The sequence below is a fragment of the Hippoglossus stenolepis genome, chromosome 8 (genome assembly GCF_022539355.2).
Source record: "Hippoglossus stenolepis isolate QCI-W04-F060 chromosome 8, HSTE1.2, whole genome shotgun sequence".
In the NCBI taxonomy this organism is placed as follows: Eukaryota; Metazoa; Chordata; class Actinopteri; order Pleuronectiformes; family Pleuronectidae; genus Hippoglossus; species Hippoglossus stenolepis.
Genome location: NC_061490.1, coordinates 16,753,981 through 16,781,265, shown reverse-complemented (window position 1 = coordinate 16,781,265; position 27,285 = coordinate 16,753,981). Strand labels below are relative to the sequence as shown.

General features: G+C 41.2%; 1 protein-coding gene across 6 annotated transcripts; it reads right to left on the bottom strand.

Moving 5' to 3' along the window:
* Positions 1–156: 156 nt before the first annotated feature.
* Positions 157–27,218, bottom strand: tars2 (threonyl-tRNA synthetase 2, mitochondrial). Of its 6 annotated transcripts, none has more exons than XM_035164186.2 (18): positions 10,924–15,370; positions 8,982–9,163; positions 8,775–8,889; positions 8,357–8,478; positions 7,842–7,950; positions 6,860–6,924; positions 6,455–6,533; positions 5,748–5,894; positions 5,532–5,630; positions 4,394–4,563; positions 4,151–4,313; positions 3,072–3,209; positions 2,566–2,643; positions 1,858–1,958; positions 989–1,090; positions 821–893; positions 570–684; positions 157–423 (listed from the first exon to the last, which is right to left on the bottom strand). In XM_035164186.2, exons 1-18 carry the CDS (start codon positions 11,131–11,133, stop codon positions 281–283), a joined length of 2,211 nt encoding a protein of 736 aa, XP_035020077.2. In that variant the 5' UTR covers positions 11,134–15,370; the 3' UTR covers positions 157–280. The 6 variants fall into 6 exon arrangements, with proteins under 6 accessions (XP_035020077.2, XP_035020079.2, XP_035020080.2 ...); XM_035164188.2 differs by having other exon boundaries at positions 10,914–11,096; XM_035164189.2 differs by having other exon boundaries at positions 8,982–9,157; positions 10,914–11,096.
* Positions 27,219–27,285: the final 67 nt, after the last annotated feature.

Genomic DNA, 27,285 nt, shown 5'->3' with positions numbered 1-27,285 from the left:
GCCTTAAGTGAACATCTGAGGCTGAGTAATGTTTGCATTAGACTGATAATGATCTTTTAATAGTCTATAATCTCTTCTCTGTCCTTTTTTAGAACCCAGAATTATCAGCGAATGCCATTAGAGGGCAAATCAACAATGAGCGAACGTGCACGTAAGATTAGTTCTATGACTTTATTATAAATTTCAGACGGATCTTCAGACAAACCTTGAGTGCAACAGCTTTAACAAGTAAAACAAACATTAATAACATCAGTGGCTCATTATTTCCTGAACGTTTTCCTCAAAACTCGTCTACGTTGCTCCTTGTGTCTCGTAGCTGTGTGAGGGACTTCAGCACCTCCTCTGATGGCCTCCTCCCAAGCTGTTTACCCCGTCTGCTCCTCACACTCACTGTTCCGCTCTCACTCTCCTTATCACCCACCACTGGGTAGAAAAACACAGTAAAATGCCTGTAGTCATAATTAAGTATGATAACTTTAAAAGTAATGAATGAGCAGTTGGAGTTTGTGTAGTAAATTAAAGAACAACAGTGGCAGGCTTCAGTGTGTAGCCTCAGCTTTCATCTTTACCAAATATGTAGTTGTACTGAGCCAGCTGAGCCGAGCGTATCTTCTTATTTAAGGTGGCTCCCTCATCGTCACTGAAATCAGCCATGAAGCCAGCCTCACGAAACTGCCGGACCACCTTAACAGGCGAGGGAGAGACGCTTCTATAAAGGTTTTATCTCTGTAACGTGCTTATCACATTTTAAAGGACAAATGAATGATGACAGCAAGAACGTGTTCTTCCTCAGCTCATGAAATCTTCATCATACACTGACCTGCTTGGCGTATGACGCATTGTTGCCCCCTACAGGAATAACTGTGACCTGCGCCGGAGACAGCCACAGTGGCCTAGACGAGGGTAAGACAGAGGTGATGAGTCAGCGAGCGTCATAAGAGCAAAAACAAAATGCATCTGACTTAATGTGATTGTTGTCATTTCGCACCATTTCCCTCCAAAGTTTTCAGCCAGTATAGCGATCATCCTCTCCAGGGATCCCAGCACCGCTCTGTGGATCATCACGGGCCTGTGCAACTGTCCGTCTCGCCTGAGAGAGAGAAGGAAAAGGTTGATCGTGCCAGCGAATGTTGGGTGATATCCTATGAGAATGCCAGGAATTTCTGTATGTAAATAAAAATGTATGCATGTTGGGTGAATGGTTGTTTGTCTCTCTTTGTTGCCCCTGCGATACAAACTGGTCCAGGGTGTAATCTGCCTCTCGCCCAACGTCAGCTGAGATGGTTTGACGACCATTATACTGTGGTTGTTTTCTTTTAGTATCTCTGAGATTATTAGGTCACTATGTACGATTTAGCACATCAATAAGTCAGATGGATTTATTATAATTTCTGCATCGATGTGAGGTACATTTAACTCTAATGTGTTTGCTGGATTAACTAAAAAGAGGTGGTCGTGTTCAGCATAAAGTTGTTTCCTCACAAAATGTGCTGTGTCATGACACATTGTCATTGCAATTACAGATATTTGTATCCTTATTGATCTCTGCTAAACTGTGTGATAAAATACACTTTTACATACAGCAGACTAATGAAGGAAGTAGGGCAAACAAATACGAGGCTAAACGGCGTTGAAGGCAGAAACATGGAGTGTGATCGTCTAAATCAACAAATTCAATAAAAGACAAACCTTTCATAATGAAATTAGGCCCCTAAGACGTTAGACTCGTACAACTTGAGTGACAAACATGAGGTTTTATCACACAGACCAGCACATTGTGCGAGAGCAAGGTTTTAAAACTCTGCCGATGTAGGAATGTTTAAAAGACTCAGCGCCAAATGCTGAAATTTGACTCACCCGACATACTGAAGATCAAATCTGATTGGCAGCTGGAAGTCCAACTGGATCGTGGCACACTGGTGTTGTCGGCCAATGGCATCTCTGATCTGAATGTCAATCTATGAAGAAACAGTGTTTTAGTTTCAGGATTTGTTTCTCTTTTTCAGGCAAGATCTAGTTCCCTGAGACGCTGCTGGTGACAAACCACGTGTATTCTGTACAGACATGAAAACAAATGCGTTGCCAAGACAAGCTGCTAATAGCAAATTTTGGCTATGAAATCCTATCAACATGACTTAGAGGAAGATCTGTTTATTTTTACCGAGCATGTTCTTGTGCATCCCCACCCTGACTTGATTTACGTCCATAGCCCTGGAGTATATTGACTTCTTGTCTGACTAATTTTGAATTTGAAGGTGTCTACACACTATAATAAAGTAGAAAATAAAAACAACAATGTGTCGTTTTTACACTTTTTACGAATGCTAATATAACAGTTGACCACCAAACAGTACTTAACAGACAAGAGTGGGAGAGGTGTCAATCGTCTCATTTAATTCTTAGCAGAACAGTAAAGTGTAGTTAACAGATTTTGAACTTTTAGCATTAAGTGAATAAAATGAGATGTTGACCAAAAGGTATTTTGGCTGCAAATTTTTTGATAAACTACATTTACTTTGGTGTGTAAATCAGTATCCTTTCGTGCATGATTCACTTTCCACTGACCTTTGGTCCGTAGAAGGCTCCGTCTCCTGGATTCAACTCCCAACGTTCACCAAAGTGCTGCAGACTCCTCTCTAACTGCTGCTCACACAAGCACATGCAGAACATGGAGCGTAGCAAGTGAGTCGGCCCAATAGAAAATGTTAAGTACATTAGTGATTGTCATTTAGGTCCTGCTTGGTTGTGTGTGTGTGTGTGTGTGTGTGTGTGTGTGTGTGTGTGTGGTATGACCATAATGTCCAATTACACTCAATTGAATCAGCTTTAATTGCCTCTGTGCCAATTTAAAAGGCATCTGTGGGGACTTAAAGATATACATCTACCCAGCAGCCTGACACGGAGCAGCGCTCTACTGCAAAGTACCACTGGCTTCACTGATTGGTTAAGTAGATCTTATTAAACCATGTTGTTTTGTTTAAATAAGATCTTTAACTTGGCTCCTCTCTAGGACTAAGTCTGTTTTTGGCAGAGCACAAGATGATAAGTGTGTGAGAATGTTTTGCGTTTACCTGCTCAGCACTGTCCCACTGTTCAGGCTCCCCGAGGCACGGTGTGGGACGAGTGGACAGGAGGCAGTGGAAAGAAAACCCAAACACTTGATATACATTCCTCACAAAGTCCAAACAGGCCACAATCTCTTCTTCAAGCTGGGAGGAAAGAATATAACAAAAGCACAAACAAGGAGGAATTAATGATACAAAATAAGGAGCTCAGGCACAGGAGTTGAGGATTGTGGATTGTGCTCATCTTTCCACCATTTACAGAAATCTCTGTCTGTGGATCCCATATCTCAAGAACCGTTCATCTCATCGGCTTCACACTTTGCATGTATAGTTTTAAAGGACCAAGAAAATGCTGTGTCGAATTTAGTGCAATTTGGACATGTAATTTGTTCAATATTAATAATATTTGAATAAACAGTCTTCCAGCACTCTGCAGCAACAACAACTGATTATCTAGCTCTGGTTTCTGTGCACTGACTCAAACATTACTGAACTTTGAATAAACAGGTGAAGAGCTCTTTGCGCAGCAGCTGGGGCGCAGCTTCAGGGTTACACGGACTCACTGTCGGTCTTTTCTTCAGAAAGAAAGCTGCAACCAGCATTACCACAGGTCAAGAAAACAGCCCATTCCAAACAGGCAGGTTTAAAACAGGCGCTACACTGGTTTATACTAACTATATTTACTGTAATGCTCTAAATGTTCCATTGGATTAGTATCCATAGTAGTGATTATCATGTGAGTGTTATCTGTGAAGAACAGGATGCCAACCAAGGAGCTAGAGCCGCACAATCAGTATCATGGGAACGTTCCAGGTCTCTCTGTAGGGGATCAGGATTACACAGACTGCAGAGATGTACATATGGAGGTGTAATGTTTAAACAGCACAAAGAGCTTCATTCATCTGGGCTAAGGCCTCCAGGAATGTCTGGAGTTATTTGTACAGCCCATCTAATCACTGTGATATGGTTCCACATGTGTCCCATTTACCGCTTCTATCCTAGTTACTGCACCTCAGCGAGTATGCGGTCATCGAGAGATGGTGAATCTGACACAAACCCATGGTTGCATGTGTGTTTCTGTGTACCTGCTCAGGTGTGCAGAAGATGTGAGCATCATCCTGGCAGAACCGGCGAACACGAGTGAGACCTCCCAGTGCGCCGGAGAGTTCATTACGATGCAGCGCCCCGAAATCAGCCCATCGCAGAGGAAGCTCCCTCCACGAGCGAACTCGCTGCTCAAACATAAGACTAAAAATAACAAAGGAGAGTCAGCCACTGCGAAGTCTCTGTAATAACACTTCAGTACAGGAATGTGTGTGGGTGTTCACCAGTGTGCAGGGCAGTTCATGGGTTTGAGAGCGTAGGTCTGAGAGCCCTCTGACGTCACAGTAAACATGTTCTCGCTGTAGTGCTCCCAGTGGCCTGAGCGTTCCCATAATGCAGTGCTGTACAGAGTGGGGGTCATGACCTCGGTAAAGCCTCGCCTTTGGTATTCACTCTGTGAGATGTCAGGAAGGACAATGAGCGCAGGACAGAGTCAGACGGTCACACGAGTAATAATCGCAGACTAACGAGAGCAATATCCTGACGACTTATATGAACATGTTTATCCTCAGGACACAATCAACACAGCACATGTTAATGCATGCGTGTGTGTGTGTGTGTGTGTGTGTGTGAAACTGATTCTGTTCAAATGGATGTTATTACACTATAAACCCATTGAAGGACGTTTTGGTTATTGGTGCTTAACAGGGCGATCAGGTGTCAGTTAATTAAAAGTGGTTTTATGATTTAATCGGAGGCTGCAGGGGAAAAGTTGAACAGGAGGGATTTGTCTCTGAAATACAGCCTGTAACACCACAGTAGTTCTACCATAGATCTACTGTAACTTTATGTTATAGAATACTGTGTGCATCAGTTTACTCAAAAGCGAAGACAGATCCATGTTAAGGTATTTTTGGAGCAGCAACTCAGATGCAGGTTACATGACACATGTTGATCTATTAACACTGACACAATATATGGTGGTTAAATCGAGGTTTATACTGTATATGATTGTCAGTGCAACTAAATGTTGCAACACTGCCCTTTGTAATTAGCTTAATACGGCTTTAAAAATAATGGTATTTATCATCTGAACATGAGGATTCCTCAATGCACCTTAAGGTGCCTCCTGAGGTTTGTGGGTTTCTTCCCGAGGATTTTGTAGCTCTACTGCTTCTCTCCCAACAACTACACACACTTTTCTCTCAGAAATCCTTACTGTATGTGATATTATCTCCAACAGCCATAACAGTTGAGTGCATATCTAGGTCCAGTCTAACACTGCTGTCAGTCTATGTTGATATAGTCACAGTTAATGTTCATTGATGTCTCATCATCGTTTCTTTTTAGTCAAGGAAAAAAAGGTTGTCATATTTCTCATTAATGACACTAGTGAGTGAACAGTGACTCCTGTGTGTTCACCTTAATGAAGTCAGTGAGTCTGTTGTAGATGTGGGCTCCTTTCGGCAGGAAGAAGCAACTGCCTGGACTGACGTCATTGAAGAAGAACAGCTCCTGGTCCTGAGCAGAAACATGCACACAAGATATTTATGACCAGAAAACCTTTCAACATAAGATTTTCACTTCTCTCTCTTGATCTTGATTTATTCAATTCTCCATATTAAGACTTTGTTTAACCGTTCCGATGCGCCTGTGGTCCCTCCTCCTCGCCTCCTCCTGCTCCTTCTCCCACTCAGCTTTGTCCTTCTCTCCCGGAAAGGCAACACCAAACAGACGCATCAAACCTGAAGACTCCGTCTGATTGGCCAGGGTGACGGGCGACAGCTGCCATGTTACAGAGAGAGAGAGAGAGAGAATACTGAGTGAACAAAGAGGTTGATAGAGAGTGACTGTGAAAGCACTTCTGGTGGATGGCAGTGTGTTTGTAGGAGCATAGAACAGGAAACTGGGCTCTGACAAACACAACATCCTGCTGCTGATACTGTATTTCCAGCCTGACTGCCATGAAATTCCAGTCTACCCAGTCAAAGCCCAGTATGGAAACACCTCTTTCTCTCTCTCTCTGTCTGGATCAATAAAGACAAGGAAAATTCCATTTAGCCAGCGTGGGTCCCACAGGATGGTCGGCGCCAAATGGGCCCAAATACAACAGGTTTTTATAGACTAAATGAGGTTAACCCTGCATCGTTGGTTCTGTGGATATTGTTTCAATAAAAAAATAGGCTCTGGCCACCAAACCATAAGCTGAAATGTGATAAAACAGCTGATGCATGAGGCAAATATGGAAGAAGTTGTGCAGTAAATATTCAAGGAAAAAAGAGGTGAGAACACACATAAAACCACAAAGGGGCAAGTGGTGGACCGGCAATTACACACACACACACCTGGAGCATCTTGAAGGCCTTGAGGAAGCCGGTATGTGGGAGGAGGGGGCCGGTGCAGACCCCTATGCTGTCTCCACATCTGTCACACAGAGAAAGAAGAAACGGGTTTAAACATTTCATTCATGTTTTGAAAACATGGACAAGTGAGTCAACATCAGGTACAGATATCTCGTGATGACAATTTTGAGCATAGACCTTAAGGAGTGGTGACAATTTGATCTGTCCTCACTTTTTCAAAGGGCTGTTTAAGGGTTAAGACTTTTAGGGTTAAGGTTAGACTTAGGTTTAGGTAAGGTTTAGCGTTACGATGATTCCAGCTAGGGTAAGAGAAATGTAATCTGCCGACGAGTGTCCTCACTAAGACAGAAGTGCAAGAAAGTATGTGTGATTGTGAATATTACATGCCTGTATACTGCGACGGTGGGACCATTCATCTGTTCCTCAACAAGCTGCAGTCTCAAATTACTGCTCTATAACAACAACAAAAACACACAAATTCCTTTATTACTACATTTTTATACAGAGCAGAACTGCAGGAGCCCTGTCCTCAGTAATTATGTCTTTATAATCACTACTACTCACATTATCATGGGCAACATAGAAAAACACAAGCTGCTACATGTATAGCGCAAAGCAACATGCAAAGATTACAGGTCCACTGTGTAAAATTTATGTGAAAGGGATCTACTGGGAAAAATGCTATGTCAAAATAATCCAAGTGATATTTTCACCAGTGTCTAATTTTCACGAACTGTTTTCTTTACCCTAGAAAGGACCTGTATATTTAAATACTTTATATCCACATCGGGGGCGGATCCTCTCTACGGAGGCCCTTTCATGTTTTTTTACAGTAGCCTAAACTGGAAAAACTAAACCCCTTTTGAGTTTTTATGACAACTGAAGGCTGCCACAGGTTCTCTTTCATGTTTGGAGGGGGGAGAGGAGGTGGGGAGGGTGAGGGGTGTTCAGCTGCAAAATGCCACTTCACCACTAGATGTCACTAGATCTTACCCACTGACCTCTACTTGTTTTTTTATGTCTGTAATATATTATTTTTCTCTTAGTCTTTATAAAGGCTGTTGCGCTTGCATACAAGAAATACACCAGCCCATGATAAACATCAACAATATATACCTCATGCCATATATACGCCAGAAGGAGCCACATTCCTAATCAACTATTCAATATCAACTAATATAATTTAAACTAATAACAATTTACATTTTTAGAATAACTCAAATTCAAGGCAAATATTTGACAAGGCATTGAAGCAAGCAAAAAAAACACAAAAGGCCTAAACCAGGTTGATGAAACTGACAGAACTGATGGGACAGGAGTCAAACTGTCTGATGTGAAACGTGTGTATTGGTACTTCTGTATCACTGACCTGGAAGAGCTCTCGCACCTCTTCTACATTCAGCAGAAGTCTGGACAGAGGGAGTTTGAGAGCTCCAGCTTCCTTACATCTGTCCTCCACATCACTTAGAGACAAGGCACTGGAGGTGAAAACAGATTCAGGTAAAACATCACAAACAGAAAAATATGCGGAAGGACGACACAACTAAGGAGTGACAACGTGATTATGGGGGAGGAAAGGGGTTGTGTATGCATGTGTGAGATTAACTAATCCCTGCAGGGCAAAATGAGTCATAGCAGCACAGCAATAAGAAAACAACAGACCATCACTTGTTAATCAACCTCTTCAAGGAAAATGAACTAAATGTTATTGAAAAAAACAACCATTACTTTTGTATCGGTCAGTTATTCTTATAGTATTCTACTAATGTTAATAGTCTACGCAGAGCCTGATGATATTGGGACGCATGTTTCGCAAAAAGCAAAACATCACTGGACATGTTTTCAATACAGAAAATATCAGGAATAGTGACATGAATAGCTCACCTGTTATCTTTCAGATGGTCACAGTAAAACCCATGCTCTGATGCTCCTTCTCTGCAAACCTCGGCATCAAAGACCCCCCCCAACACGCCGCCAAGGACACACGCTGCTGTCCTCCATGCTGCCTGACAAAGAGAGGGTGGTGCAGACTAGAATTGCTGTAAATGGCAACTATGTGAGCGGCAACCCGGGTGCAAACTGTGTACAGTTCTTAACTACTCCCTTTCATAATTAAATTAATTAGAATATAATGAACAATATTCAGTGGCATGATTGTCTTTTACGGCTCCTATATTTTAAGTGCACCTCATGCGTTTTTACCTGGACACTTCCCACTGAGGTCAATAAAAATGATTAGGAAAAAAAAAAGTGGAGAAATACTTTAGGATAAGTTCCACCTTAAGCTTAAAGGTGGGATTACCTGTTTTCCCTCTACTGTGTCAAACCCCAGAAGTTGTAGTTCGCAGTCTGCCTCTAGGGGCTGTCCAAGCTCCCACAGCTCCCCATTCACCTTACTCACCAGTGCCCCCTTCACCCTGCAGTAATCACATGCAACAACACTGTTACAACACTAAAGCTTTAATAAATAGTACAAAATTAAACTTTTCTGCACGAGCTGTGTATTTACCGGACACTCTGAGCAACAAAGAGAGGTGTGGTCACTCCTGCCTTTCCCTTCACCGTCCGGCCGTCAGCCAATCGAATGCTGAGGGGTTTCTCTGAAGCTTCAACCCTCTTCTTAATGCCTCGTTTCTCAATGAGCGACTCGAAGACTTGCAGTCGCTCCGATAAAACTGGCGACACCTGCAGCTGGAAAGAGAGAGATAAGCGTCAAAAGCTGTGGAAAGGAAGAGGGTGACAGAAGTAAAATGTGAAGTAGGAGACAGAGACCAGGAGAAAAAGAGACCGAGGAGAGGAGCAGAAAAGCAGGTTTATATACAGGAGGCAGAATAGATATATACATCATTAATAAAAAGTAATTTTCACTCTGACAAAATGTAATTGCTAACTTAACCTCAGTTTATATGCTGTATTGTTATAACATGATAGCATTTGTATTATTTTAGTATTCGAGCAGAGTGAATTATGCACACAAGCCTCGTTTTCCCTCATTAACTTTGTCCCTTATCAATAGTTTACGTCAAGTATTTCTCTCACTAATACATGGAGTGTGGATGTTAGAACAACCTGTTGGATTAATGCAAACCTATTCAAAAAAAGTTGAGTGAGTCCTCCAACACTTTAGTGAACTCCTCAGTAGAACAGTTTCAATCAAAACTGAATTGGAACCATGATGAAGGGTAGATTTACTGATTGGCTATTGTATTAGACTGCAGACATGATTAACTGGCTATTGAAATCTATTTTGATACATCAGTATCAACAGTATAATGACAGTGTTCTAAAAGCTTTAGCTTCATCTTTTCCTCACTTTAATGGCTGTATTATGGCATCATCCAAATTAATGGAAGAAAAATAATATATTAAAACAAAAATAAATGACATCTTTACACATCAGCTTGATTTTCCTTTTTGTTTTATCACTAACTCCTTGTTAACATTAAATTGTGTGTAGTACTGACAGTCATGTCCCAAATGACCAGTTTGGAGGCATTCAGCCAAAATAGAAATATTTTACATTTGAAAGAAGCTGAAGGTGCGGTTGGGTTTATTTATCTCATGTCGAACACACTAGTTTACTGCATATTAAGCTAAAACTAACAGTTATTTTCCTTGTTAATGAATCTGCCACTTTCTCAATTAAAGGATTATTTGTTTTGTCAGGATAAGGTTTGAAAGTAAAGACAGTCTATCTCAGTTTCACAGAGCTCAAGGTCACATCCTCTAAGATATTTTCTGCTCAATCAATGGATCAAAACTAGGACTGGACAATAAGACAATATTAATATCAATATCAATAATCATCCATATAATTTTCATTAAAAGCAATATAACAAAAGTTTATGTATATATATATATATATATATAGTAAAATACTTAGGCATTGAGCACAGTGAGATGGTTTAACAAATATTTTGTTTATCAAGTGTTTGTCAGTCTCTGCTCATAAAGAAGAGTTTAAAACCACAAACTTCACTCAGGAACAAAAGCAATCTGTCTTTACACCTAAATAACAATGTGAAATTTATAGTGATAATATGATCAACTGATATAAAATGTTTTATCATGATATAATGTGTGTCCCTATGGCCCAGCTCTGTTCCAAAGATATTTAATTTGAAATCATATGAAACAAAATCAAACAGGAAAATAAATCCCACAATCCAAATAGGTCTTCTGTCATTTGACTGGTGAGTTCAGCTGAACTGTAGCTACAGAGAATTACAGAAATAAAACTATATCTGAACAACATGAATAAGAACAATGTAAATTTAACAATAAGTCTAGATAGATGGTATTTAACAGGGTAGTTTGGTTGGCACGACACAAAACAACACAATCTGCACAGAGCATCTATATATATATACACACACACACACAGTGCAGATGCTAACATTAGCTGTGGCTACTGTACTGCTGTCATAACAAGCACGCGCACCTGGCTGTACCTCCTGTGCACGCGGAGTGTCGCACGAGCTGCCGGTCGACAGACAAACAGCTGTAACAGCTGTGTCACCGCCATCACACACGCAAACACACAAGTCTACACACACACGTTCATTTCCAAATCTCCGACATTGCATCCACCGCAAGCGGCCATTACACCGGAAGTCGGAAAGCAGCGGTGACGTCAGGACGGAAACCCGTGACGCCGCCATGAAGCAGCGTGCGCGGTCCCGAGTGTTTACGGTCTAGACAAGAGCGCGCCTCCACAGAGGAGCTGCACATGTGGATAAAGCGAAACATCTGCAGCTGTTCGCGAGAATACCGAGATGTGCACGTGAAGAGTAATATGATGTACTTTCACACAAACAGCGCACACACAACCACATGAACCGTGTCTGTAGTTCACTGATCCTCTAGCGTGTGACCACAGACACAACACACACACACACAGAACAGGAGACCCTGAGCTCCATGATAGAGCTGCACACAACCTAGGAATTGGTAGATTGTGGATCAATAATTGAAAAAAACAAAAAACTGAACGCAATTATAAATGTACCATCTACGACATCCATCTTCACCCTTCAATTAATTTACTCATTTTAAAACCCCCCCTCTGGATACTTTTACAAAGTGCAAAAGTAATCAAATGTGGAATTTAACATCTAAATCTGATCTGCTTGAGTATTTAAGTTTTCAATAAAATAACTGAATTAAGTTTGTAACCATATTTCTTCCAAATGATCTGCAATAACTCAGGAGCACGTTAACAGCTCATGTCTGGTTGTGCCATAGTAACAGTATGACTGTACATAATGGACACTGACCTAAGAGCTGAAGTTACCACTGAGATGCCACTTGGGGGAGCTACAACACTGAGAAATTGTATGGTCCCTCTTCATAGTAAAGTGCATGGAATGCATGTAAGGAGACGAGACCCTTTTCTCAATGATACCATGTATTCAGACGCCTATCAATTAATTTTCATCCCACCAAACCGAGACCATTGTACTGCTGTTTTGCCCAACTTTTCATAAATCCTTTGTGAATTTAAAATCTGGGACTAGTGTCACCATGTCCACAGTAAAATGAAGCTGAATGTACACACATGTACATACAATATATTGTAATATAAGCCAGCTACATCTTTTCAAGTGAAAACAGATCAGCCTGAAAAGAAGAGCTGGTAGTTTGGCCTCGTGGTGCAAATACAGCAGAAGTATGTAAGCACCAGTTTGTATGTACGATTAACAACACTACACAGGCATGAAGGCCACAATAAAACATGTCCGCATGTCCAGTGTAGCTGACTTGATGCATGAATGCATTAAGGTGATTCACCCTTGTGTCATATTAATTCAATACTACATTTAGATGTAGCTACACAGCCACTGCTTGTTATTCTTTGAAAGTGAGACCGAGGTCATGGCTGCAAAGTTAAGCTAATAAAGCCTGTGTGATAATGAGTAATGCTGCAGTTTAAAACTGACATCAGTAGTGTTGCAACAAATTTGAATTACATTCCCAGAAAATATGGCTTCCCATCAACTGTGTGTATTGTGGTGTGCAAATGTTTAGTGGAAACCACAAATTGAGGTAGTGAGAGAAAAAAGTGAGTTGAGGTCTTTGCAAGAGAAAATAAGTTGTCAAAAACAGCAAAATACCTCCCATGACAAATTTAGACAGAGCACCGACTGCTTACAGTCAGTAACACAAACAAAATTACAGATATATTAAATGTGTGAGGATAAGTCACCCTGTTAAAGCACTAATAATAAAACAGAAAACAAACAAACAAAAGTCTTCTATATAATACTGTCATGTGTTCTGTAAAAAAAGGATGTATGCATATTTTCACTGTGTCAAAATACTGCTGCGGAATGTGTGCATCACACCAGAAAGGATTGGACACTCGAAGACCAGTGATATAGCATCATTGATGAGAACAGCAGTAATAGCAACTTCTCAATATACACAGACACACATCTTCAGTCATTTTCAAACAAACTTGTCTTAAGGGGAAAACGTGAAGATGTTATTTACAAGAGCAATTTAAGAATTCTTCAGAAGGTGCTGAGTGAGCATCAAGAGGTTTAACAGTTCATCTATTTTTCTGTGCACACACCAAACTAATGTGGCTTGATAATTAGCAGTTGGATTGTGACTGCAGAGAAGACAGATAACAGTTTACAGAGTAGTAACAGACTTTGTGTGACATTCAATAAAAGATCTCAGAGGATGTGCCGACAGTGTGGTGACAAATATAATCTTTGTTGTTACATTTTTATAATGTATCTGTTTACCAGCTTTACATGGGAACATCTGCAGATGCCCAGTGTGTCGATGAAGCTGTACTTTCAGGTCAACTTGTGAATGAGCAAAGGAGACACCACACACACACACTCCATGATCAGACAAACTCTGGAGATATGAGGCTTGGACAGAAACACTCAGCCTGCACCTCTCACTGTGTAGATACGCCACATCAGTGCAGGGCAGAGAGCAGCATCACGGCAACAGCTCCTGTATAAGAAAGCTGCTGACGTCGTGCTGACTCGTGTTTGAGTGTTTTTGGGTGAAGCCACGTGAGCACAAGGGGACTTGGGGGCGAAAGCATGAAAGTAGCAAAGAAATAAAACAGAAGGAGGGGCCAAAACTGAAATATTTAAAGAAACCATTTTCAAAACAATCCTAACTGGCTCAAATGTCTTTCTGATAACACATGTGGGTGCTGCTGCTAGAAAATTACCAGAACTATCTAGTTAAGAAAAACAAAAACAAAACACAAAAAGCGCAAACAAAATAATAATGGAAATGGCAGCAGCTGTGTAGGTTAATGAAAAGTTTCTTGGTGAACAGGCAGAAAATACAGCCCTACAGCGCGATTAAACTAAAACAGCGCAATTCAAGTGACTAATAGTGACCAAATAAAAATACCTCCCCCCCAGTTGAATTGAAACTCTGGATTTTATTCAAGTCAGTACATGTTGAAGCCGAGCAAGAGTGTGGTCCAACCTGAAAAGTCTCCCCCCCCACCCGCCATCCTCTACGGAGTATCTTGATGACTTGAGTCTAACTTGAAGCGCGCACAGGCAGACATTAATGTTAGAAATAAAAGACAGAATTATCTTCACCCTCCTCTTCTGCGTGGTGGTTTTCAAAAAGGAGGAGAGAAAGGCGCGACAGATAACTGCAGAGAAATTCTTCGGGAGCTAAAAGCTTATCCAAGGCCTCAATCACAGTAAAGACGAGAGGTGCATGAGAGGCGGTCATTTTCCTCTAGCCAGAAACAAGAGCTTGAAGAGAAAAAGCTGCATCATCTCAGTTTCTTTTTTATATTTACAAGCTTAGAAATATACAGTGGGAGAAATAGAAAGGTGAAAAAGGTTTTAGCAGGAGAAGAATATTATTTACAGCAGGTTCTCTGGAAATATGAACAAGTGTTAACCTCAACTGCGACACAAATCTCATTACTTCAAATGAGAAGTACCTTTTTTCAGACAAATAGACGCACTCACACGGAAGAAAAGATAACTTTCAAACCAACATTCATCGTTTCGATTAAACATTTTAAAAGCAATAGTTTGACATTTTTGAAAATGTGATTATTTTTTTGGGGGGGACAAATCCGTCTTTCAAATATGAAGCTGGTGATAAAAGACATTAGCTTAGCGTAGCATAAAGACTGGAAATGGGCAAACAGCTTTTATGCTTCAGTAACAATTGGATCTGCCTGCTGTGAACGAGAGCAAACCTCCTGGAGTCCTGCTGTCGGTGTCAGGAAATCAGCAGAGGCTCAATGAAGTCACTGTGCCCAGTCATGAAATGATTCACTGTGAACCACATATGTCATCTTGATAGTTCAGTTTTATGTACCATTTAAACAAATACGAGAAATTAGCTTTAGAGGTGTTAGTACCTGGACATTTCTTTTTACATTTGGACAGAGCCAGGTAACATTTCCTCTCTTTTCCAGTATTTATGCTAAGCTAAGTTGGTTGTAGCTTCATTTTTAGTGAACAGATCTTCTCAACCAACTCTCAAAAAGAAAACAAATACGCTCATTTAATCAAACTATTGCTTCTTGTTTCTTTTCCTCTGTATCCCACGACAACCATTCCTTTTCAAGCTCCGACTCGCTCTCAGGTAGTGTAACTCAAAATTCACATAGGTAGAACATTTCTAGGTATAGTTTCATTTCTGCTTCAACTATCTGTATCATTCCTATTGTTATGTCACTCTTGAACCTAATGAAACTACTTTCTATTGTGTATGGAGAAATGGTAAGAAGGGACAGATTGAGGGTTGATACACAACACTCTAGCTTGAACTCTTAGCTGTACAGTTTAAGGAGGCTGCCTACGGAGCTGAAGCATGAAAATTTAATCAGTTATTTACACATGACTCAAGGTAGTTTTAAGCTAATTAACAGAGTAAAGATATCTGGGCTCATACCAGTGGGGCTAACACACACACTGCGCTGCTAGATGTGTGGCTTGCACTTCATTCAGCTTGTTATAGATGACCACTTCAGTAGCGTGGGGGTAGGAAGGGTCTCTTCTGCCCATGATGGAAAGGACCACCTGTGAATGGAGGACCGTGCCGCTTGCCCCCACGAAATCCCCCCATGTGGTGATCTTGGTTATGGTGGTGAGAGGGTGTACGGCCTCGCAGCAGAGGTCTCTGTGAGATGTGACCTGAAAGGTTTGGGGGCCGAGAAGTGGGCAAGTTGAGGAGGGGGACGGGGTTCGAGGTTTGGTTGCGGGGCTGAGGTGGAGGACTGGCAGGGGGTTTCTGGAGAGGGGGGGCAGCGGACTGAGAAGGGAGACGACCAGGGCCAGAGTCGACTGCAGGGGAATTAGGCGTGGAGGGAGAGGTTGTGGAGGATGTGGAGGAGGGAGAGCGGGGTGGAAGAGGTAGATTGAGTGGCTCCTTCACTCTGCCCAGTAAAGGTGGAGGGACACCAGGGGTACCTGGGCGGTGAAGAGGGGGTGCATGGCGTGGGAAAAAAGGCTCTTTAACTGTGCCAGGGCGGGGCATCTTATGGGGCTCACCTAGCAATGATGTCATGAGGGGTGGAGGACCACCTTTGTTTCCTCTGCTCCCCATTCCGCCTCGCTCAACACCGTCAGGTCTGATTTGGGGAGGAAGAGATAGGGGACGGTCAACGGGGACCAACACTCCTCCCACCATGACTGCAGAGGGCAAGGAGCCGTGCTGTGGTAAAGGGGGGGGAGGGGGTCGGGGGATTGGTGGAGGATTGCTGAAGAAAGAGGATGGAGGAGGAAGAGCATGCTGGTGGTGGTGTGATGGCGGAGGGTCCGTGTGGTAGGGCATTTGGAACTGAGCTTGGGGAGGGGGGTGTGGGTGAGGATGGCCCGGAGGCGGGTGAAGATGAGGGAGGAGGAGTTGTGGGTGAGGAGGTGGCATGGAGGGGGTCATGTCCTCTGCGCCTCCTTGGCCAATGTTAAGAGGAGGTGGGCCAGTGCGGGGTGAGGGAGGCTGAGCTTCCATGTATTCTTCCTCTTCATACCACATCGCTCCTCCTGGCCGGCCGCCAGCCCCTCCTCCTCGCCGAGAGCCCCGGCCAATCACGCGGATGCTCTCTACCGTCTTGATGCGCTCTCCAGCAAGGGGGCGATTAGAGTAGCCCAGAGTTTGGATAGGTGCCCCTTCAGTGCAGGGTGACACTAGTGTCTCAATACGATGGTACTGCCCCTCTTTCCTATCCCTGCCTGCAGCCTCTTTCCCATTGTCTTCTCTTTTTCCACTCAGACTTCCGTCATCTGAGCCAGTGCTCGTTTTACGAGAGCCTGAAGAGAGTCTCCTCTCTCCTGCTCTGTTGATGCCCATCATCCTTAACTGGTTGTGTTGTCCATCTTTCTTACCCTTCATGTCATTACTGGGGGAGGAGGAGACCTGCCTCCTTACATTTATCGCTTCATCCTCCTTCAATTTTGTGCTGTTCTTTTTCCCAGCTCCATATCGGGAAGAAGAGGAGCTCAGGAACTCTCCATCGCTGTTGCCTCCTGACGGGGTGATCACAGCATCCCAGGGTTCCTTGCGGTAGGCTGTGGGTGAGAGGTTATGACCTCCAGAAGACCCTAGAGATTCTGGCACACTCCCAGGCGTGTCCATGATCTCATCCTGGGTGGGGGTTCCAGCTGCCTCATCTCTCACTGGAGTCCCCTCCACCCCATCGGGACTGACATCACCTAGAGCAAGACTAAAACCTGGATTACCCTGCAAGAAACTGTTGATTTTCGATTCTAGGCTGGGGGGAGAGACAGAAGGAACTGTGGGACGAGGAGGAGGAGGTGGAGGAGGGGACAGCTGTCTCTCTTTTTCCCAGTCTCTGGTTCTTCCAGACGCGTCACGTTTGAGGCTGTTCCCCAGACTGGGTTTTGTTTTTGGGGTGGTTGGGCTGAGTGGGGTTTTAACTGTTGAAGACTCAGGGGAGGTTCTGGTGGGAGGAGCGGAGGCAGTGTTTGTCACACTTTGCAGGAGAGAGGACAAACCTGTGCCAAGATAGAAACACAGGGGGACAGATAAGATAATTGTATATCATATACATATTATTTTTGGATATCATCTTTAATTTAAAATACAAGCAGCGTTTGTAGATCTTACCTTGTGTGTTTGTTTTAGACAGAGCATTGAGTATGCCTTCAGGTGTGATGTCAACACGTGACAGGATGCTGGCCAGGGCAGGGCTAGGAGGGGTCACTTTGGAGGCTGCTGATTGGATAGAGGGGGTGGTGGGAGTCCCAGGAGACGGCCGAGGTGACGGACTAGCTGCTGATAGACAGTCAAGGACAGAGAGACAGAATATTTGAAGCTCTAAACTAAAATCGTATACTTGTAATCCTGCGCTGCACTACACCATGCAGTGATCATTTTTCAGGTCAGGTAAGACTTCTTCTCATAAAAGGGGGGCACAGAATCTGTTTGTACCGCATAATTGCATCATATCACATAAAGTTGTAATGTGTTGAATCTCACTGCATATCGACAGGGGTGAATCACACATTGGTTATTTACTTTATATTATATTTAATGTATCGTATTGTTGGCATCAGGTGTGTGTTGCATCAGGAAGTGATGAAGATGATAAAAACCATGTGATACTACATTAAGGTAAACAATTACGTTTCAACAGAAACCTGCCATTACTTCTGCTCAAAAACAGTACAAATATTTTGACCAACAGTAATAACCAATAACTTCCAAAGAATAAAATACATTGTACTTAGAGAAATGTCAGTGTGTATCTGTCAGAACTTGACTGTGAATTTAACTGAGTCTCACAATTACTTATGATCCCAGGGGAATTGTTAAATAATTGTTAACTATTGATGATAAATTTACCATCTTGTCCCAAACCCAAACAAACCTGTATTCTTCATGGCAGACGTGAGGGAGCTGAGAATGGAGCTGATCTTTCCTAAGTCGACCTTCGCCAGGTTGACTCCCAGCGGGCTGGTGGGAGCGCTCTGAGCAGAGGCAGAGGTGGGAGTCATTGGAGTCGTAGTAACAGCAGCTGTGTTAGCGTTCGTCTTAGCAGCCTTTGTAGGTGTAGTTGGAACCTTTGGTGCCAAATCGGACTTTGTAGCCTTGGAAACAGCAGCAGACGCCTTTTCTTTCTTCTCATCTGTTGATGACAATAATGCAAAAAGAGCTGATACGGTTTAAAATCAAAATCACAACCCTACAACAGGGCAGCCTGGATCTGAATAGATTTTTTGTAACACTGCAACCTGAGACCTAAAACCCTCTGCAGCCACTAACCTGCTGTGGCAGCATCAGATTCTTCATCAGACATATCCATGTCCTCCATGTCTCTGTTGTCAATTTGTATTTCTCCTTCATCCATTGCTTTGCCGTCGAGCTCTGGATCCACCTGGGCTCTGGTAGCCACCTGTCCCAGGAAGGGCGAGTCGGAGCCAGTCGGGGAGGGGGCATCTTCAGAGGGAGAGGGGATGGGGGAGTCGTCAGGTCCAGGTAGAGTCGACTTGAGGGAATCCAATTTCCTTTTAAGACTGGCCACACGGTTGGCAAAGGCATTGTATGCCTGAACAGAACGGCAGCAAGAAAGTAAAAGAAACAGAATTAAACGCGAGATAAAGAAAAACAATGTCTACTTGAACATCTATTGTAACATTTATTTGTTTCTAGAATCAATTCACCAACTTTCCTTTCAAAGTAATACAGGAATCATATCATTACAATAATAATCTAGGTCAAAATTCGACCCCTCACTCACATTGGCCACAATCTTAACCTCCTTGTACTGCATCTCGTAGAAAATGTCTGCATTTCCCAAAGCTTCCAGCAGAGGAGGCCCTGTTTTCAACTCTTGCTCCAGGAAGCTGACAAATTCCTGCAGCTTTAAACTGCCGTCCTCAACGTCCTTTGCGAACTTGTTCCCTCCTGCCTTGTCTGCAGCAGGAGAAATTGACAAGCAAAGTTTTAATACAAAACAAAAAATTATGTTTTCTTAAAATTATTCTACTGACATTAAAGTTCCTTTACTTCTGTACCATCCTTTTCACTAAAGTCATTTCTACTGTTTGTGGATACTTTTTGCCTCCCAATAAGTATATAGTAGTATAATATAGTCTAAAACCAAAAAATTCACTAGGCATGCGAGTGTTCTCGTGGTTTACAGCAGAATATACATTATGTACTGAATCAACAGCACCAGTTAAAACTCAAATAATTTATGATAATCTTGAGGGTTAACTGTGAACTGCAACAAACAACTTTCTACTGAAGAAACATTAGCAGAAATCCCACAGACTACATCTACACCTCCCCTACAAATGAGTAATGTCTTATCACGTGGCATGAAGAGGGGGACACATTAAGAGTCAGTTGTGTTTGGGATTTAAGACAAAGTGCAAAGGACAATGAGTGCATGTTGATGCAGAAATAAGCTCGGTGACATCCGACCTTTAAGTCTCTTGAGGGCCTCTGTGCTGCAGACATCCAGCCTGAGAGCTGCCAGCTGCTTCTCCTTGAGTTCCTCTTCTGCCACTGCTCTCTTGTATCTCGACAACTGGTCGACAAAGGAGTGAGGCTAGAGAAGAGGAGAAAATTCAGTTTTACATGGCAACGGTCGACAATATACGATATGCAGGACAAAGCTATTTAACACAACAAAAAACTTACTGTGAACTCGGCTACAATCTTGGACTTGAGAGCAGCTTTGTTGGTAGCTGGGGCTAAAAAATAAAAGTAAAATATAAATGTTATATCCACTGACAGTTGCTTCTGGAAATAATTTACCATCTAACATTAGTTGGATGCAACTTAAGAAAACTGCACTTTTAGATTTGATTGACATGATGACAAACTGACTATTTGCAGGTGGAGCCTCTTTTTCTTTCTCCTTTTCCTTCTCCTTTTCCTTTTCTTTCTCCTTTTCTTTCTGCTTCTGCTTCTCTCGGTCCTTCTCCCTTTTGGTCAAGTTGGTTTTGAGCTGGGTGATAAGCTCCTCAGGATACACACTCCTCTGCTCCCAAATTGTTAGGATCCTCTCCACTGACCTTCGTACCTTTATATCCCTGACAGAGAAAAATGATGACATAACATGACAACATGTACAAGATGAGCATATTTGGAAATCAGACTCTTTTTAGCCAGTAATATCCATGAAAATTTAAAACAACAAAGACTTCTAACAAATGGTTAATAACACAGGTAAACACCAACCCTGAGTACTTACTTAATAAGCAGAACCGCATTAGGGAGGACCTCCGCGAAGGCTGAACGAAAGACAATGGCGTTCTTTCTTTTGCAGTTTTGTATCACATCATTGGCAAGGTAGAAGAGATTCAAGCGATGAGTGTTATCAGCTGAAAAAAGCAGACAAACCAAGACGGTATTAAATAAAGACTGTTCATTACTCTGGCGGTGTCCTAATACCAGAATGGTTAAGAGGCATATGACATAACTGCAACTGGTTCTTTTGCAGCCAGAGAAGTTTGTTATAAAATGCCCCACCTCTTCCTCCGTCTCCCCATGTTTGTGTCTGAAATGTCTGCTATCAAAGACAGTGGACAAAAGTATCATAGTGTATACGAGTATACTTTACTCGTGGGTATTTGTAATGCAAGTAAGATTTAGAAATAAAGCTAGCAAAGTTTTTGCCCAGGCTGTGTCAAAAAATGTGGCAATGAATAAGAAGGAAATGTTTTTTTTTTTTTTTACCTTTTCATTGGGATGGCCTGAGTGGGTGTTTTCCTAAGCCAGATATAAATCCCTCAAAATTTGGAGGAAAACACTTTATAGCACGTGGACAGATTTGTTTGCTTTACCCACCACTGCTGCTGATTTACAAGAAAGATTGATCTGCGATGAAAAGTTGGCAAACAAGGTGAATGTAATGCAGAAGGACATGTCCACAACAAGCACTGCATTTGCTGAATAGTGTTTTCAGAACTGCTGCAGAAAGCAGAGCAGAGGAATATTAGTTAATCAACCTTTGAGTTCTATTAAGAACGTCTATAATTAAATCAAAACACTGAAACATTGCATTATTGTATATTCCAATGAAAATGCAAGGCTTAACTATCTAAATAATCAAAGACAGCCAAGACAGTGGTACCTGCATTATATGGCCAGGGTGGCAATGACATGTCACAATAAGTCAGGTGTAACAAATCCACAGTTCAGTTCAGACCTATATTTCTGAGCTACTAGGTCACCAAAACGTTCCCACACTGCTGACTTGAATGTGCCAATGGAGCCTGTTATCTCTGGGTTATTATCCGTCCTGAACTAATTAAGCTAACCAAACTATGTACTTGATTGTGATTGTCCCAAAAGATTCATGTGACACATTCAGTTGGAAGTGTCATGATACAATCTTCCTGTATCATGTTACAACCATAATGAACGTTATTATCACTGTTTCAGTTTCATTACACCTCAACTCAATGATAACTGTCTTTATCTCAGCTGGGTTTCATACAAAAGCCTTTTAGCATTTGATTAAATTACAGAATAGAAATGATAAACACAAGATTGACTACTGAAATAAAACGTACCAGTAAAAACAGACACTCGTAGATCTAAAAATCTGTTTCCATGGTCACCTCACTTTAGCATTAGTGATCCATTGCCATCAAAAGATATACAATGGCAAGGACCGTATCATATCTACTGCTCCCTTAAACAGCTCACTGAGCAGCCGGATTTGACCAGAATTCAATTACAGCCAATAAGCACAAGCGTTGGATCATGTTCTCTGACTTCCAGGGAGAAAATGCTGCCTTTTAATTTGTTTACTATGTCACATTTTGGCAGATGTCACAGCATCTGTTATTCTAAAAGACAACATTAATACCTCAGTAACATCAGCAAGTAACTTCCATTGTTTGAGACAAAGAAACTGCCACACATGGGCTTGTCACAGATGAGGTAAGTCATACCAATGCGGAAAGAAATTAAGAAATTGAGAATCCAAAATACCACTCATCCAACGATATAAAATAATGTGTCTTTACTCCTAAATATCAACATTAATGTTACCCCAAAATATCAGGATTTTAAAATGAAAACACACTTTACACTGCTTTATACCCTTAACAAGCAGGGTCCACTTGAAACAGATTCACAATAATACCTCAAATGAAATGAGAATAAGAAGCTGTATCTAGTGAGGAACAACAAAACTCAACATGCACATACACAGCCAAACACACAATAGTAACTATGACATGTCAAGTGCGATGTTTCATTCAGTCCATACAACAAAGGTTTGTGTCACTTGTGAATGATCATTGCGCTTTCAAAGAATTCATTGTTGCTCATCTTCTCTCTGCTACATTACAAACTGGGAAAAGTCTAAAAATCTGACTGTGATTTTTTTTATTACAAATGTGAAATGCAATTGCAACGCTAGTGCCTTTGAACAAAAAAAACGTCTTTCTTCACCAAAATTACACATGCAGAACAAATACTGTAAAACCAAACGTTGCAGCTGTAAAATTAAATATCAGACTTCTCCTGTAACACAAAACGACTTATCTGTCTGTTAATATCTCTTGTTCCATCATGAAAAATGATTGCACTTGATTTAATTCAGTGAAAACAACAAAGTACACAACATGGATTGTCTGATACTTGGTGTCTGATGCATGATATCGAGTGGTAATCTAACTGATATAAAGTTCTGATTATGTGTGTTAAAGATGAACGTCAATTTCAATCAATCAATCAACATGAAACTATGCTGTACATTATAGGATGGACTATTTTTAAATGTCATCTACATAAGTAACATTACAGGAATGAAACGGAATCTTCTTTTTTATCATTCTATGTAATTAACATTGCAGTGCCTCTTTAGATTATCAATCAATTGAGCTTGTTTACGGAGCATTTACAAAGCTATGACTGTTGCACCTCTAGTATACACAATCACAACTTATTCTAAAAACTATCCCAGAAACAACTGGTGCTGAGGTATGAGGGCATGCTGCAGATATTGACATATTTCTGACACTCATCCACACATGACACAAGCTTTTCCGTCTCTTTTCTGAGCTAATAAATAAGTCAAAATTTGCAATAAAAAAATGGAATCACATTCCGAAACTAAAATAGCTCCGAGTAGAGCACATACCTCCACCAAGGCCAAACAATACTATGAAAGTGAAAAAATACACCCCTTAATACACACCAAAATGTCCCGATTCCCCATCCCTCCACCAAATTTCGGCGTAATCCTACAAACAAATAAACCAACAAACAGACATGGGTGAAAACATAACCTCCTTGGTGGAGTTGTTAAATGAGCTAATATTTCACTACAAGGTCGGAGAAAAGAAAACCCCTGTAGTCTTGACTGGAAACTGATTGGCATGGACTGACAACATGGATCAACTTTATACCTTTTGGGACATTTATAGAGCATTTTCTGATACAGGACCAACATTTCATAGCCTAGAAAGACCCTGCAGCAATAAATGATGATGGTAGATCGGCTCTTGGTTACTTGTCGCTGCTCTTCATCAGAAAACAATGGCTTAGCCAGTGCACAGCAGTTTGTTACATGTTGTCAGCATAAGCTTTTGTCATTCAGTGTTTTGTTATCACTGTTGGAGGGTGGGGATTTTTTTGATGGCCGTAGCCACATGATGACTTAACAGACACTGACTATTTAACCAGAAACTCCTTAATGGATATTTCAACTCTACTAATTTTAGCACAGAGGCTTGAGATCACACAGATGGTAATATGATGTGTACACATTGTTCCACACTGAAGTCCATTAACTGAAGTATCCGATTTGAGACACGGGAAAAGATTTTTTTAAATTATTCCTAAACTTTGACTTGGTATTTACCAGCCTCTTCTTCATCAGACTAAACATTACTGCACCAGAGGAAATTCTTTCCAAACAAATATGGGAAACTAAACTTTTGAATACAACAGCAGCAGAAAACCAGCAGACAAAATCCAACATTTGTTTTGTATGCTACCAACTTCCCTCTCTCAACATTATATTCCATCCTTTCTTTGTCAACATCAAGGCCTACACACCAAACTTTATCAGGAGAAACATGTGGGATACTTTAAAAAAAAAGGTATTAAAAAAGGTTTTAAAAAGCAATCAGCTTACAATGCAATACCTCTTCTACAAATATTATTTTTGGTTTCCAAACACTGCTTAATGCATATTTTAATACCAAGTACTGAGATGATATCAAACAAAGTGTAAAATAACCAATTTCAGAAACACTGTATACTGTTAGAATAAGCCATAAAGCGAACTCACGATTTCACTGTATAAAAAAGTGAAGATATGCAGATGACATTGCAGATGATAAGCGCAGTGCAGTTCACTCCCCCTTATTACGTTCAATCCACTCAGAAGCAATAATGAAGAACAAGTCATACATTTCTACAACACACATCACAATAACATTAATCCTGCTGTAATTTAAATTTAAAGTTAGTAAATTTCAACCACATCTCCTTTCAGAGTCTTCATCTCTGGATGACTTTTATTCATTTAAGATATCGTCAAAAATACAGTAAATATTGATCACAATGAAAAGCTCCAACCAGTGATTACTGCTAATTTAATAAGTGAAAATGCATATCCCCTCTTACCACCAATTGCAGTATTTTAAGTGCAGCATCTAAGAGTCACAAAACCACAGAACCCAGAGCTTTGGGGTAAATTTAATCTGCAACCATTTTAATAATCAAATAATCATTTTAAGGCAGAATGACCCTCTGGTTTCAGCTTCTCAAATGTGATAAAGTGAAGATTTTTTTGGTCATATACACAATAGTAAATTAAATAACTTTGGGTTTTTACTCTGTTTGACAAATTAAGTCATCTAAACATGTAGCCTTGCAATAATCATTTTTGTCCATTTTCTGACATTGTATCTAGGAACAGATAAATAATCAACAGATGAATCCAATGATTGTCAGTTGCAGCTCTAGTTGCATTGTTTACACGAACAAATGCAGTTGCTACTTTTTCCAGACACACCTATTATACAGTAAATATAAACTACTTAACTTTTAATTTGGTGCAAATTATACTAAATTTGGATATATCAGCAATAACTAAAATATTGGACTAATAGTACATTCAAACAACTATCCCTCTGTACTTGTGATGCGACAATGGACATATAAACTTACATTAGTTCCACCAACTGGAATATATTTGAATACCTGTTACAACACAGTAACTCCCAAGTGATTAAAATTACATTAATTATGAACTTAAACTCCTTTCCAGAAGTAGAAGGGGTACTGATATCTTACATTTACAGAAAGACACATTACCATACTGTAGAACTACTCAAGTCTGACTCCTCCATTCAAACTTTTACTAATAACACAAACGTTTCAGCATCAAAAGATATTTGAAAGAACAAAAGCCACTCAGAATTTTAGAACAACATGTATTACATATTAAAATACTGTGTATATCACTTGTATTGTTGGTGGAGGTAAAATAATTGATAAAATAGAATTAACGTTACTCAATATTCTGTTAAGTAGCTTAAACGTTTCCCCCAATGGACAAGAACCGAAATTGTACGATGTATCTGTTAATTGTGTTTATTATTATCTATCTGCATATGCAAAGTGCCTCTTGTAACCAAAAACATGTAGTGGAATAAAAAGTACTATAACGGATACTAATCTGCTGTGGGGTAAAACTACAACATGTTAATGAAATGTATACACAACTACAATTAAATTTAACTCAAGTACAATTCTTGAGAACGTGTACTTGGCTTTTTGCAACTGCACCATTGATTCTTATTTATATTGCTACTTATTGTCCAGTTTACCAGATAAAATGTATTCAAAGTTTAAACAAAAGCATCATATTCAGATTTTTTGGTGTCAGACCTCCTGCAAGATGCATCAGCAGATTACGAAACGACATTAAACCGAGGCTGGGTTTACACACAAGCTTCTCTCTGGATCATCTCCCAATCTTTTAACGCATTGGATTAGATTTTGAAGTCTACTTTGGACTTCACCATGACTTCGATTGAATGAGTTGCTTCACGACAAAATCAATCATGCACCACACACATCAAACTGCAAAGCACCGACTCGAGCTAATGATGAATCTGACACAACACGCTGTGAACACATTTCTCTCAGAGTTAGAGTTCGTTGTTTTAGATGAGCAGTGTCGTGCGTGATAATTTATCACAAAAAGTGCAGAATCGAGTTGTTGCTTTTTTACATGATCGTGAACCCAGCGAGGCCCTGCTGTAAACAGGCTAGCTGTGGGTGGGGGTGTGGGGTGGTGTTAGCATTAGCTTAGCTGCATTAGTGGCTAATTTCGAGTAGTGATAACGTCAGTGTTGCATTTCAAAGATGCGGTGAATTAACGATTTAAGGAGATAAATCAGCATTATTTTGTGACGCACCGACTCGGTTCGCGTTTCGCTAAAACACCACCCCAAGCAGCGTCAGTGGAATGTCCCCAGCTCGTCAGGAATTGAATTTGAATTAGCTGAAAGTGCGCACGCTAGCGGGTTAGCTTCAGCGTACATTGCTAGCTACTCACATTTCTTGAGCCACTTCATCCAGTGGCGAACGATAAGGCTGTGGTTCTTCTTGTTTTCAATGCACCAGGTGGAAAGTCCCTGTATGGCCTCCATGGTGTTGGATACTCCTTGAAACTTGCGGTCCAGAGACGCTTCCATAGCCGCGCTGGATCCGCGGGCTCCGTGGCCGCTCGCAGCCCCAGAACCGGCCGCCATCTTTGCAGCTCAGTGTGCCGATGGCTCGCTGACGGTGATGGATGGAGCAGATAATGTGATGGGAGAACACGCCCCCGTGTCTGACTCCACCGTAAACAACTA

Bases quoted from the DNA above. Each gene is read 5' to 3' on its own strand.
- tars2 (XM_047341007.1), bottom strand. From the start codon at position 27,183: ATGGCGGCCGGTTCTGGGGCTGCGAGCGGCCACGGAGCCCGCGGATCC. The intron at 20,146-20,281 runs GTCAGTTTGTCA...TTTATTTTTTAG, and splicing joins AGAGGCTCCACCTGCAAATA to CCCCAGCTACCAACAAAGCT. The intron at 17,440-17,551 runs GTAAGATCTACA...ATCTTGGCACAG, and splicing joins GTCTAAAACAAACACACAAG to GTTTGTCCTCTCTCCTGCAA.